This window comes from Mastigoproctus giganteus, chromosome 13 (assembly GCF_048544385.1).
Source record: "Mastigoproctus giganteus isolate SK-2022 chromosome 13, ASM4854438v1, whole genome shotgun sequence".
Lineage (NCBI taxonomy): Eukaryota > Metazoa > Arthropoda > Arachnida > Uropygi > Thelyphonidae > Mastigoproctus > Mastigoproctus giganteus.
The window spans coordinates 7295956-7308949 of NC_143587.1; the positions used below are offsets into that span (position 1 = coordinate 7295956).

Genomic DNA, 12994 nt, shown 5'->3' on the forward strand with positions numbered 1-12994 from the left:
TCCTAATAACAAAACTACGCTTCAACTACCAAAATCAAGAACACCTCACCCTACAGAATGAAGAAACTTACCGAGCTCTGACTCAATTTGCAATGGACTTATTTACCAGGCAGAAAGCACTACCACCACCTTAGTATCCGAATCAATAGGTCATAACAACTATGACTGCCAATTGTTGCTATTCATCATTGAGCCATGAATGCTAATGCCTTGGACCAACTTGCACAAGACTTGACCAGCAGTGCAATCAAAGACAGGGTCCACACATACTTTGACAAATTCCTCATCATTGATTCCTGGACAAACTTTTCTCGACCAGACGTGACACATCTCATCAAGAAGAGGCCTAGCATCGATCCCTGGACTTGACCATTAATCTTGGACTCCCGGTTTTGACCACCCCCACTGTTCGTTCTGATGGACTACTGGACCAGCCTTCAGTCTGGATGCGACAAAGACTCATCAAATGGAGTCCCAATGACGGCACCTGAACTAGACCTTACTGAACATGACCCATCCACCATAGCAGCACTCACACTGCTGGATTTCCAGCAAGTTGTCGGCTGCAACTGACTGGTCGTGCTAGCTGTACCTACCCTGAACTTGCGGGGTATATCTCTCTCTCATTTTTTTTTTTTTTTTTTTTTTTCGGCTTTCTTCTGTTTCCTGCCATCCGTTCTTTACTCCCCCCCCCCTATTTTTCTCTTACAGAATGATTTTTTTTTTTTTTTTTTTTTTATTTATTATTATTATTTTTTATTTTTATTTTTATTTATTTTTTTTTTTTTGTGGGGAGGTGGTTTTCGTCCACCCGCCACCCCACTCTTCTCTCTGGTGAGGCGTTGGGCATGCCACACTGTCATCAGGGGCCATCTTCCCTATTGGCCCCTTTCTTCTGTTCCTACCCTCCAGTCTTTTTGCCTTCCTCCCTTACTTTTCTCTTGCACAACGTTTTTTTTTTTTTTTTTAGTTTATATATATATATATATTTGTGTGTGGGTGTGTGTGTATATATATTTTTATATACACACACACTCATGCCCCCACAGGTCTAAATCTAAAAACATCAAAATTACTGCCCGACCTATTTGGCCCTAGAACAAGTTATCAGCGAACAACCCTACGCTCTGTTAAAATTACAACCGTTGCTCAAGGAACAGCGATCATCTCATTCTTAAATCTGGCCCTAGCCACTGAAATCCCAGGAAAGTAGGTGGCAGGACCCGCCAGAGTACTCTAGCTACAGTGGTACACCCGGTCAGCCTCCCCGTGGCATGGTGTGGTAACGTCGGGTCCCACTAGGGGCTCGGCGGCTAATAGACCGGAGGAACAAAGGGCACAACACAATATACAGCACATGACCCCCACACACTTCAAATCTCTGGCCCCGATACAATGTACACCCGCGGAGATGGGAGAAATCCCAGGAGCCGTTAGACACTAACATACCTTATACCTTATACCTTATTAACATGGGATCAAATTAATAAAAGTATAAGGTATAAAATATAAAGTATAAATATAAAATAGGAAGGTGACTTTCTTTCACATGGCCGTCTCTCTGCTACTTCCTCAGGGGGCTTTGAGCAGATAGATAGCCATACTAAAAGAATGCCATGAGCATACCTGTTTATGCTTGACCTAATATATATATATATATATACACATACGTCTATGTGCCTGTACATACTTATATCTGAGGGTAGGGTGGTTTCAGGCCAGTATAGATATAGGTTAGCTATGACACAGCTAGCAGGGCTGCCCATAGGATTACTTTGGTTTTCAGGTATACAGTGTAGTAGTAGTGGCATGTGATGCAAGAAAGCATGTGTATGAGCTTATGCAGCATCAGCCAAAAAAAAAAAAAAATCACATCATTCCCTCAAAATGCCTGTCCAGTTGCTCCTTAAATTTATTTAACCTATCAACTTCCACAACGACAGATGGAAGTTTGTTCCAGCAATTAACCACCCGCTGGCTAAAGGCAAATTTATGCACATCTATTCTACATCTGTCTTTTCTTAATTTGAATTTATGCCCCCGTAGGTTCGTAATCTGAACAAGTGGAAGAATCCCATCAGAATTCAGCGTGCTCAACCCATTCAAAGCCTTATACACCTCAATCAGATCACCGCACAGGTGCCTAGTCTCCAGCCACTGCAATTTGCAGAAGTTAAGCCTCTCTTGGTAAGAGGCATTCCCCTCACCAATCTTGTTGCCCTTCTCTGTACACACTCAAGCAAATCTACATCCTTCCTAAAATGAGGCCTCCAGACCTGTATGTAGTACTCAAGGCGTGGCCTGACCATTGCCTTATACAGAGGGATAATCACCTCCTTTTCCCTGCTAGCAAAATTCCTATATATCATTGACAAAACCCCATGACCTGCCCTGGCAGCCTGTCTGCATTGCTCAGAAAACTTCATATCTGCCTGCACAATTACTCCCAGGTCTTTTTCATTTTCTACCACCTTAAGTGTAGTACCACACAGTTGGTACGTTTCTCTGGGGTTACTTCTACCCATATGCAGTACTTTGCATTTGTCAAGGTTAAACTTCAGTTGCCACTTCTTAGCCCATCTGCCCAAATTATCTAGATCCTGTTGCAGTAGCACACTGCCATTAACAACCATGCCAACCTTAGTATCATCTGCAAACTTCACAACTAAGCCTGATATACCTTCATCAACATCGTTGATAAATATACAAAACAACAGTGAACCCAACACCGAACCCTGTGGGACTACACTAATAACATTAGTCCACAAAGCGCAGCGTTGATTATCACCCTCTGTCTTCTTCCACTTAACCATCCTTTTATCCATTGTAGCAACTTACCCTTAATACCATTCTGCTCCAATTTGTACAATAGTCTTTCATGCGCAACAGTGTCAAAAGCTTTCCTGAAATCCAAATATATACGATATCAAAATTATTTTTTGCATCCAGTTCCTTTGTAACCACATCATAATATCCTATCAAATTTGTCAGACAAGACTTTCCCATAACAAACCCATGCTGTGTCTGAATTATTGCTGCAGTCTTGTCTAGATGATCCTGCAATGCATCTTTAACCAGTGACTCCATTATTTTACCCGGAACAGAAGTTAAACTAACTGGTCTGTAATTACTCGTGTCACCCTTCGATCCCCCTTTGTGAATTGGGGATACATTTACACATCTCCAGTCTGTGAGAACCTCCCCTGAGTCCAAGGATGCTCTCATAATTATGGCTAAGGGTTTGCTTAGTTGCTTTTCTGCCTCCTTTAATATAACTGGATAGATCCCATCCGCCCTAGGTGCTTTTCTTATGTTTAACTTCAACAATTTCTCCTCCACTTTGCTCTCAGTTATTACAAAATCATTAAGTATCCTGCTACAATTTGATAACCTTCTGCCATTTTCAAACCTTAATAATTCCTCATGTGTGAATGTAGATGCAAAATATTCATTTAGTTTGTTTGCTATCTGAGCAGGATCATCGACAGTCGAACCATCGATGTCAAGTGGACCAATCAGATTCATCCCCTTCCTTTTAGACTTTATATAAGTAAAGAAATCCTTGCTGTTTTTCTTAGCATCTTTTGCCAAGGATTTCTCGTAATCTGCCTTCGCCTGCCTAACCTCCTTTGCGATCTGATTACAGACTAGCTTATATCTGCCATAGGCTTCTGAGTCCTTGATAATTTATATGGATCCCATGCATTTTTCCTCCCTGTTACGAGTCTTATTAGTTCATTAGATAACTATTTAGGCCTAAACCTTGAACAATATTTCTTAATAGGTATGAAACTTTTAGTAGCATCCACGATTAATTCCTTGAATGCTTCCCACTTAGAATTTACTGTTGGTAACATCGTCAGTTTATCCCACTGTACAGAATTTAAAAACTTTCTGAGACCACTGTACTCACCCTTACGGAAGCAAAAACCCTTTCCTTTACCCCTGATGGTAATTATACAAATTGTATCTTTAAGTGAATCCCACATCAGTACACTGTGATCACTGCCACCTAGTGGTTTCTTTATCTGCAAATTCTTAATACACGAATGATCATTGCTGATAACCAGATCAAGAGTATTACTCTCTCTGGTTGCCTCTTGAACATGCTGCTGCTGCAGAAAACGATCATCCAATAAATCCACAAAAGTCTGACTAGTGTGTGAGTGACCAACCTACAAGTTCCAGTCAATATCTGGGAAGTTAAAATCGCCCATTATTAGACATTCTGATTTACTGGCCCACTCTATTTCTCTGTATAATTGTTCATTGTACTCATTTGAGTCATTAGGCCTATAACACACTCCTACTCTTATTTTTGCTTTCGCAGTGCTTATGTCACACCAAACTGACTCAACAGTGCACTGTTCATCTATATCGGGTGCACCTCTGTTGATTTTATGTTTTTCTTAATTAACAGCATAACATCTCCTCCCTGTCTATCCTTTCTGTACACATTGTACGCCCCAAATTCCAGTTCTGCATTCCTTATATCTGTGTGACACCACGTCTCTGCTATCCCAACAATATCCGCCTTTGATGTCTTGACCAACACTTCAAATTCATCAAATTTATTTACTGTACTTCTAGCATTGGTATACATGCAAACATACATGCTTCTATTCCTAGTTATCCTAACACATCCCATATACCCACCTATTTCAGGATGACTGCCATCCGTCCCTGAAACCCCCAACACCCCTCGCTCCAGGGCGCTACTTATTCTATTTTTGCAAAATAGAATAAGTAGTAATTAAGAATTTGCAGATAAAGAAACCACTAGGTGGCAGTGATCACAGTGTACTGATGTGGGATTCACTTAAAGATACAATTTGTATAATTACCATCAGGGGTAAAGGAAAGGGTTTTTGCTTCCAAGATCAGATATCAATAACTACATATCATCAGATATGTAGTTATTGGAAATATGAGGTTGATTAGATTGTTCCAGTATCCAGGATCGCAATTTATAATGTGTTTATAATTATTGTATATTTTATTCAAGACTAATTTTAAGTTGATTAGATCTATGCTTGTAAAAATACTATTAAAGTCAAAAGTTTGAATGTGTATAATATTGCCATTATTCATTGCATTTATTACAGGTATATTATTATTAATAATTCCGCCGTCTGGTAGGAAATCCATAATAGGTTTGAGTAGTTATTCTAAAGCTTTGCCAGGCTTATGATCATAACTGTACTTACAAGAAGTGATGAATCTGAAGCCAGTGGGGCTTTTTGTGGAACTTAGGTATGAAGTAAATATAAGGAAATCTGTAGTTGTTAATGTTGATTTTTAATTTCTTGCTGAAAGCAATTCATTTCTTTGATTATACTGCTCTTTTTGATGATAGACATTTGTAGGTAACATGGGAATTAAGTTCTGCATTTAAAGTTTGAAAATAAAAAGCTTTACAAATAATGGCATAGTTGCTAGAGGCTTTGTCCAGTGGAGTGATAACAAATGCTTGTATTTTATCATATGTAGATCTGCTAATTGTTGTTTAATTTTGGAAAAATGGTATTTAATTCCAGCAGAAGCTATACTTATATACTTGTACTTATATACCTATCCATTTCTACTTTGCTGACTCTTCAACCTTTTTGGTGACTATGGATTAAATCACTTAATTTTTTAGACCTTTTCTCATTATCTTCCACACTAGGTTGGTATTGCCCCTTTTTGGCATCGTTCCATTGGTATTGTTTTATATTATTGATAATTGTTATGTTTCATATTGCATTTATTATTTTATGTTTTTATGTCTACATGCTTTTTATGGATTGTTGACTTTCAAGTAACATACTACATGGGCAGAGTAGTATAAATTTGATCACGTGTGCTTATGCTCTGTATAGCTCCTCGATACATTCTCAAATTTAGAATATTCACATTTAACACACAGCAAACCAGCATCTAATGCTTCCAGCCTGAATGATGTTGAGTTTATAGCCTCCTATTCTGATCATCCCCATTCATATATAAAATTTAATAAATGCTCAGACTGTCTTACATCCTCAGCATGATACCAACAAAACTGATGAACCTATATTCTGCATTTGCAGAATATAGGTTCATTGCTGCAAATGCAGCAATGTAAATCACAATTTTTACATTTACCTTATTACATGCCTTACCTGTAACATGAAATATGTAGGCCAAACAAGTAATAAACTGCACCTTAGACTCAACCTAAAAAGATCAGATATCAAGAATTACAGTAACCGCAACAACTGTAGCAACTCTGAACAGGAAATTGAATACAAGCATTTCCAGTCACATTGCTTTACCAACATTTGCATCCTAGCACAAGTAGTAGTACTCTCCATCCTGACTCTAGAAATAGACAGGAAGAATTAAAAACCCTTTATCCATATGGACTCAAGTTCAATCACAAAATCATCACCAACAATATAACAGATATATGCATATATGAGAAATTTCAAGTCATCAAAGGCATTGGTAAACCTAGACCTTATAAGAAACACAAACCTAATAGCAACAATAATGCTACATATAAATGCCTTACCTGTAACATGAAATATGTAGATTTATGATCTGTTATTTAGTACTAAACATAGTATTCTTAAGGCTCTTTACAGGTTCATCCTCAACTTTTGAGTTCACAACTTCACCTTTTAACTGATATTTGCAAATTTAAATTAAAATCATGCATTAATCAGACTAACCACGAGCATACTACCATCATACTTAAATATAATGCCAACTTTGACAGCATCAACATTAATATGAATAGCTGCATTAATAAATTTTCTGCTAGAATCAGAACATTACATTTAGATTCAGATATTGTAAATCTTTTGGACTCTAGCCTGCAGATATAAACATCTAGCCACTAATATGGATAATTTAATCTTGATCCTGTTGTCCTTGGATGTATTTGCCACCAGGCTAACTTCCAATCCTCTGTTGATACACATTTTGGTCATATTATAACTGGCAATTTAAATATTATACCCAACTAGGAACTTAGAAACATCATGCCGTGTGGATTGAATTTTAGGTTATACACTAAAATCAGCCTTACAATTTTCAGAAAACAATTATTTCATGATTTATTTAATTTCTGTTTCAAGCTATCTTATAATCATAACATCCCCACTGAAGCCTTCCAATTATGGATAAATTCAGTGCTAGCTAATATAAATCATTAATGACTGACAATACCATTTTATTTAAGATTTACTTCATAAGTAAGTCCCTCCCCCCGCTGGTTTCAGATTCATCACTTCTTGTAAGTGCAGTTATGCTCATAAGCCTGGCAAAGCTTTATAACAACTACTCAAACCTATTATGGATTTCCTACCAGACAGCAGAATTATTAATAATAATATATAATAATATACCTGTAATAAATGCAATGAATAATGGCAATATTACACACATTCAAACTTTTGACTTTAATAGTATTTTTACAAGCATAATCTAATCAACTTAAAATCAGTCTTGAATAAAATATACAATAATTATAAACACATTATAAATTGCAATCCTGGATATTGGAACAATCTAATCAACCTCTGTATTTCCAGTAACTACATATTTGATGGCAACACTGTATACCTGCAAACCAAAGTTACTCCTATGGGGAGCCCTACTAGCTGTGTCATAGTTAACTTATATCTATACTGAAATTCCCAACACTTGGCTTTTCAAGCTGCTGGGTGTTCTAACAGAAGCATTGCAAGAGTCACTTTCACCTTTTCTTGTAGCTCTAGTTAATCTGTTAGTTTGTATATCCCTCATGCTGGCAATTTTCCAACCAACCTTGATAGCATTAGCAAATATCCTTGTACCCCTTCATATTAAATGGATACATAATAAAATTAAAACTGTACCTGCTTTAATTCATTCCAGTTTGGGGGGTATGGCTGTAAATAGTCCTTTGTTAAATTCTTAATATTGGCAAGTGTCTTTTCTTCTTGTCTTTTCCCTTCTTTTCTCTTCACTGTCAGAATTGCCAAAAAAAACTCTTCAGTAGTTCCTTTGATACAAAACGTTTATTGGGAGGTTTTAAAAAAATGCCTCTATATTGCGATCACCTGAAAAAATTTTGGTGGAAGGATTTTCAACTGTGATATCTAATAATAACAGTGTTTTAGTGTTTTTGTTTGCATTTCATTTTTCATTTTTGAATGATCTTACTTTTACAAAGTTGTGAGTCCATCCTGAAAAGTTAGGAATTCAATCGTTAAATTATTGTTTTGCTAAAATTCCTGTTCTGAATAAATAAAAGAGAAGTAGGCAGTCAAAATTATTGAGGGTCTGATTTAATGATGTGTACTGTATACATCTGTTTTAAGAGGTGCTGTTTATTTGTATTACAAGACTGAGGCAACTACTGATTTCCAACACAAATGATATATTTCATACTTTTATAGCAGGTCTGGCTTGCTTCATTTTCGTTAGCAAATAGAAATGAAGCTTTATTAATAATGGCATGTAATTTCATGTATCTTACTGTTGTAGCATCACTCTTATGGACTATAAATTTATATTCATCATCATTATCATCTTCAGCCATTGTCGATTTATTGTAGGATGAAAGCCTCCTCAACACGTTTCCAGCAACTGCAGTCTTGTGCTTTCTGTTGCCATTGTGCACAAGAAAATTCATTTTGTCCCTCTGTCATCAGTTCTTCTTGATATGTGACCTGTCCATTTCCATATTAAGCACTTTATTCTTTCAGTGATGTCACAGACTTTGGTTATGTTCAAAATTTTCTGCACCATACTTCTTTGTGTGACCCTCAGTCTTTGTAAAGCTTTGGCATTCAATGTCCTTGTTTTACAACCATATATTAGGACAGGGAGAATACAGTGATCAAAAGCTCTGTTTGAAACAGAGTGGCAAGTTTGTCTTGAAGACTATATTAAGCTTTCCAAATGCTTGCCATACCAGTTTTATACACTGTTCAGTTTCCATCTGTTGAAATTTCTTGTCCAAGGTTCTTTGTTTTAATTATGCACAATGGATATGTTATTATGTGTTTTCACGTAGTTTTGCTTTTAGTTTTGCCTTTGACCTGTATGACAAAATAAAGTTTCAATGAATACAAATCTTTATTTTTCAGATGTACAGAAGTAGTTCCCAGGAAGGAAACACTTTACATGTTATCCCTAGATATTAATACAAATGGGTAAGCATTTGTTTTAGATAATTATTTGCTATTAGACTTGAATTTCTGTAGTTTATAATTTTCAGGAAATACATGGGAAGGCAGGTTATTCTGGAGAACAGAAGAAGGTATAAATGAAAAGTTAATTCTGTAAGATTGGAGTTGGATGGTGACGGCTGGTTGAGGTATGTGTTCTGATTCATATGGAAGAGAATGGTGGAATTACAGATTCCAATTCAGAACAATACCCATGAAAATATCTATAGAAAAGGCATGCAGCAGAAACTGAATGCGTATGAGACAGAGCGTGGCTTTGCAAGAGACAGGTCGTTAATTAACCCGACCACCTTCTTTTGAATAGAGTCAAGGAACTTAAGAAATGTTTGTAGGCACCACTGCAGATGCAGGAACAAGGCTCTATGGTAAGGCAGATTTGAGATTTGTACAAAGTGAGTAATTGTTTAGAAGCCACTGTATTACTACTGGATAACATGTATGGAATCTATGTTGAAATTGATGGATCTCCATTACTTTGGAAGGGAAGCTTTTTGTCATCCTTTTTTGGGAACTGCCTGAATGTGAGTAGATTTCCATGCTGAAGATAAAACACCAGTGGGATAAGAAAGTGTAAAAAGGTAACACAAAACAAGTGCACGATCAGGTGCACAGGTTTTAAGACTGAGCGGATGAATACCATCAGGGCTGTTGTTTCCCTGGCATCAAAGATTGTTTAGAATTCTTCTAACATGCTTCTGCCAGAAGACAGGAGATATTGAGTGGGGGGGTGTGTTGGTGTTGTGGGAGGTGAGTATGCAACAGAACCATCAGGTTAAAGCAGAGATGGAACTAGATGGACAGAAGTTGCAGCAGTTAGTTTTGGCAGGAGACCAGAAGGCTCGACAACCACTTGGACAAGAAGAAAGTTTTCTTCTCTGCTCATAATTGATTATGGAATGATAATTTTTTTTTGGAATTATTACATTAGTGTAGGCAATTTGGTTTGCTTGCAATCTTGGCACATTTATTGGAAAACCAGGGTTTAGAATAAAGGATTTAATTTCAACAAGAATAATTTCACTGACACATTGTGAGCATACATTAGAATTGGAATATTTAAAACAGTAATCAACCAAGCAAAAGAGGAATAGAAATTACATAGATCGCCTTTCATTTTGCATTCTTTAATACCATACAACATAAAAATGAGAATGGCCATGGGAGAAAGAGGGGAGTTGAAAAGAGACCATCACCAAGTTGTGATCGAGATACTTAGGAAGAGGGAGGGTACTAACGTTGACTGTTTACTTGGGTTGTTGATGGGAAAAAGGTCTGTGTTGGGCTTACAGTTTAAGGTTATGTGGTATTCTGGTAAGTAACTGCACAAGTGTTGCAAGGTTGTCAGTTATCACATAAGCCTCAGCATCTCATTCAGCTAGGTCCATGTAATGAAAAAAATTAAAGCCAGCTAGAGTTATGAAATTTAAAATTATTGGAAAAGGCTGGAGAAAGTATGGTTTCAAAGAGAGGAAGTTAGTTTAGAGTCATTAATTGTGTTGGGGAAAATTATATAACCAACAGATGAATTTGACAGAGTGGTAGAGAAATTACACCAGAGCAGATCAAAAAGAAGAGGTTCCAAATTATGAAGTTTTTGGCAAGGAATATCAAATCTGTCGTATGCGCAAGTACCACCTTTAAAAGGAAAGGAATTGTAGAGTGAATAATTAGAGTAACTGAGGTGAATAGTGGTTGATGCAACTGATAATTGAAACTGTCAAAAACATAAGTGGAATTGGACATCATTAAGATTGGAACTGAGACCACTTTTATTTATGAAAAGAATGAGGGTGTTTTTGGGAGGTTTGCATCATTTTGCAGATAGTTTATTCTGTTTATTTGAATACTCATCATGAATTGAGTAAGTGAGGCAGAAGTGGAAGGCTTGATATATGAATTAATGAAATTTTGGATATGGCATACACACGAGCAAGAATATACCAGATCCTTTGACAGTACTTTCCACGCGCGCACACACACACACACACACACACACACACACACCACTCGAACTCTCCTATCACTGACTGGCAGAGATTATACACTAGCTTATCTGGATGCTGGCTAAGTAAGCTACTGTTAGATTTAGTGCTGTAGACTATCTAGCAGATGGTCTGCAAAACCATTTTAGATCTTTACTCTCAGTGTAAATATTGAATCTTCATAACCTTAAAAGCTGTGACTCACTATATGATAAAGAGATGGGAGGTTGCCCGAATTTGCTGTGTAGGCTAAATGTGTTTTTTTTTTTTTTTTTTTTTTTTTTTTCCCTCCGAATAACAATGGTTTGTACTGGGTAAATATTCCATCTACTATCTAATGTTGCCTGGTGACACATCACACAGAGCATTAGCCATTCTGTTGTATGATGTGGATACAACAGAATGGCTAATGACCCCTGCATGTTGGTTCACCTTTGGGAAGCCACCTCCAGTATGTTGTTGTTATTATTATTAGTACAGCAGTCCCCCGTTATAACGCGGTTCGCTTTACGCTGATTTGCTATAACACTGTTCTTATATTATAACCCGTATCTGACTATAATGCTGTCACAGATCACTATAACGCTCTTTTACAGATTGCATTTTTGGCATATTAATGAAATCGTTTCATTTGATTGAGTCAATAGCTTGAAAATGAATATAAAAATACGGTTAAAATGTTTCCCACGCCGACTTGAGAAATATTCCCATGCTCAGTGAAATTCTCTCGTGTGCTAATTTAATTGCAGTACAGTGACTTGTTATGTAGTTCCGAGATCAACATTTTAAAAAATGATCAAGTGTATTGCTTGTAATATTTGCGTTATATGTCTAATACTGTACTGAGTGATGACTAGACTTCGGATAAATCCGAAGTCTAGTCATCACTCAGTACAGTATTAGACATCGTGCATAACGGACAGTTTACTCGAACATTGTATCATAATTAATGCAACCAACGCAGTTACATTTTCGAAGAGTTAATAATGGCCAATAAGAATGAAAAAGAAACGTCTGGGCGCAGTACGAAGACTATAAATGTAAGAAAAATACTACTGAATTTGAAAATTAAATTAGACGTTTTGAAACGAATCGATTCTGGTCAAAGACAAGCGGATGTGTTCCATAATTTAGGACTTGCAAGTTTAACTGTAAGAACAATTATAAAAAAATAAAGAATTAATTTTAGCAGCTGATTTTAATTTTAGATAGCTGTTCCACTGCAAGCAACTAGGACTAGGCCGGCTATTAGGATTGAAATGGAAAGACTAACTAATTTTATTGAACATAATATCCAGTGCAGAATTCAGTTAATTTAAATATTATAAATAATAAAAAGAGAGAGAGATTAGCCTATATGATGATCTGAAGAAAACTCACCTAAAAAAAAAAAAAATTGGAACCATTTAAAACTAGTAAGGGCTGGTTTTAAATAGATTTAAAATCCAGGGAGAAGCCTCAAGTGCAGATCAAGGAGCTGAAACTTTTAAAAAAGAACTTGTTAAAATTATTGAAGATGGGTATTGTGTGTCATACTTCTCAACAAGTTTATAACATAGATGAAGCAGGACTTTTTTTGGAAACGAATGCCCAAAAGAAGTTTCATATTAAAAGAAGAAAAAAACATGCCAGGTTTCAAAGCGGAGAAGGATCGATTGACTTTATTGTTGGGTGTTAACGCTGCGGGGGATTTAAAATTAATACTCCTTTTAGTTTATTTGGAAGAGGGCCAAAGTTCAACCCAAAATCGACACATTTTTCATGATTAAATTCATCAATTAAATTCATTATTTTAATTGGAATTTCAAGTTT

At 36.5% G+C, this 12994-nt stretch overlaps 1 protein-coding gene across 1 annotated transcript in view; it reads left to right on the forward strand.

Moving 5' to 3' along the window:
- Window positions 1–12994, forward strand: part of LOC150075743 (uncharacterized) — a 158248-nt gene that overhangs the window by 109616 nt on the left and 35638 nt on the right. The window contains exon 11 of the mRNA XM_090387866.1: window positions 9099–9164. Coding sequence (XP_090243992.1) covers window positions 9099–9164 — 66 coding nt within the window. The remainder of the gene's footprint in view (window positions 1–9098; window positions 9165–12994) is intronic.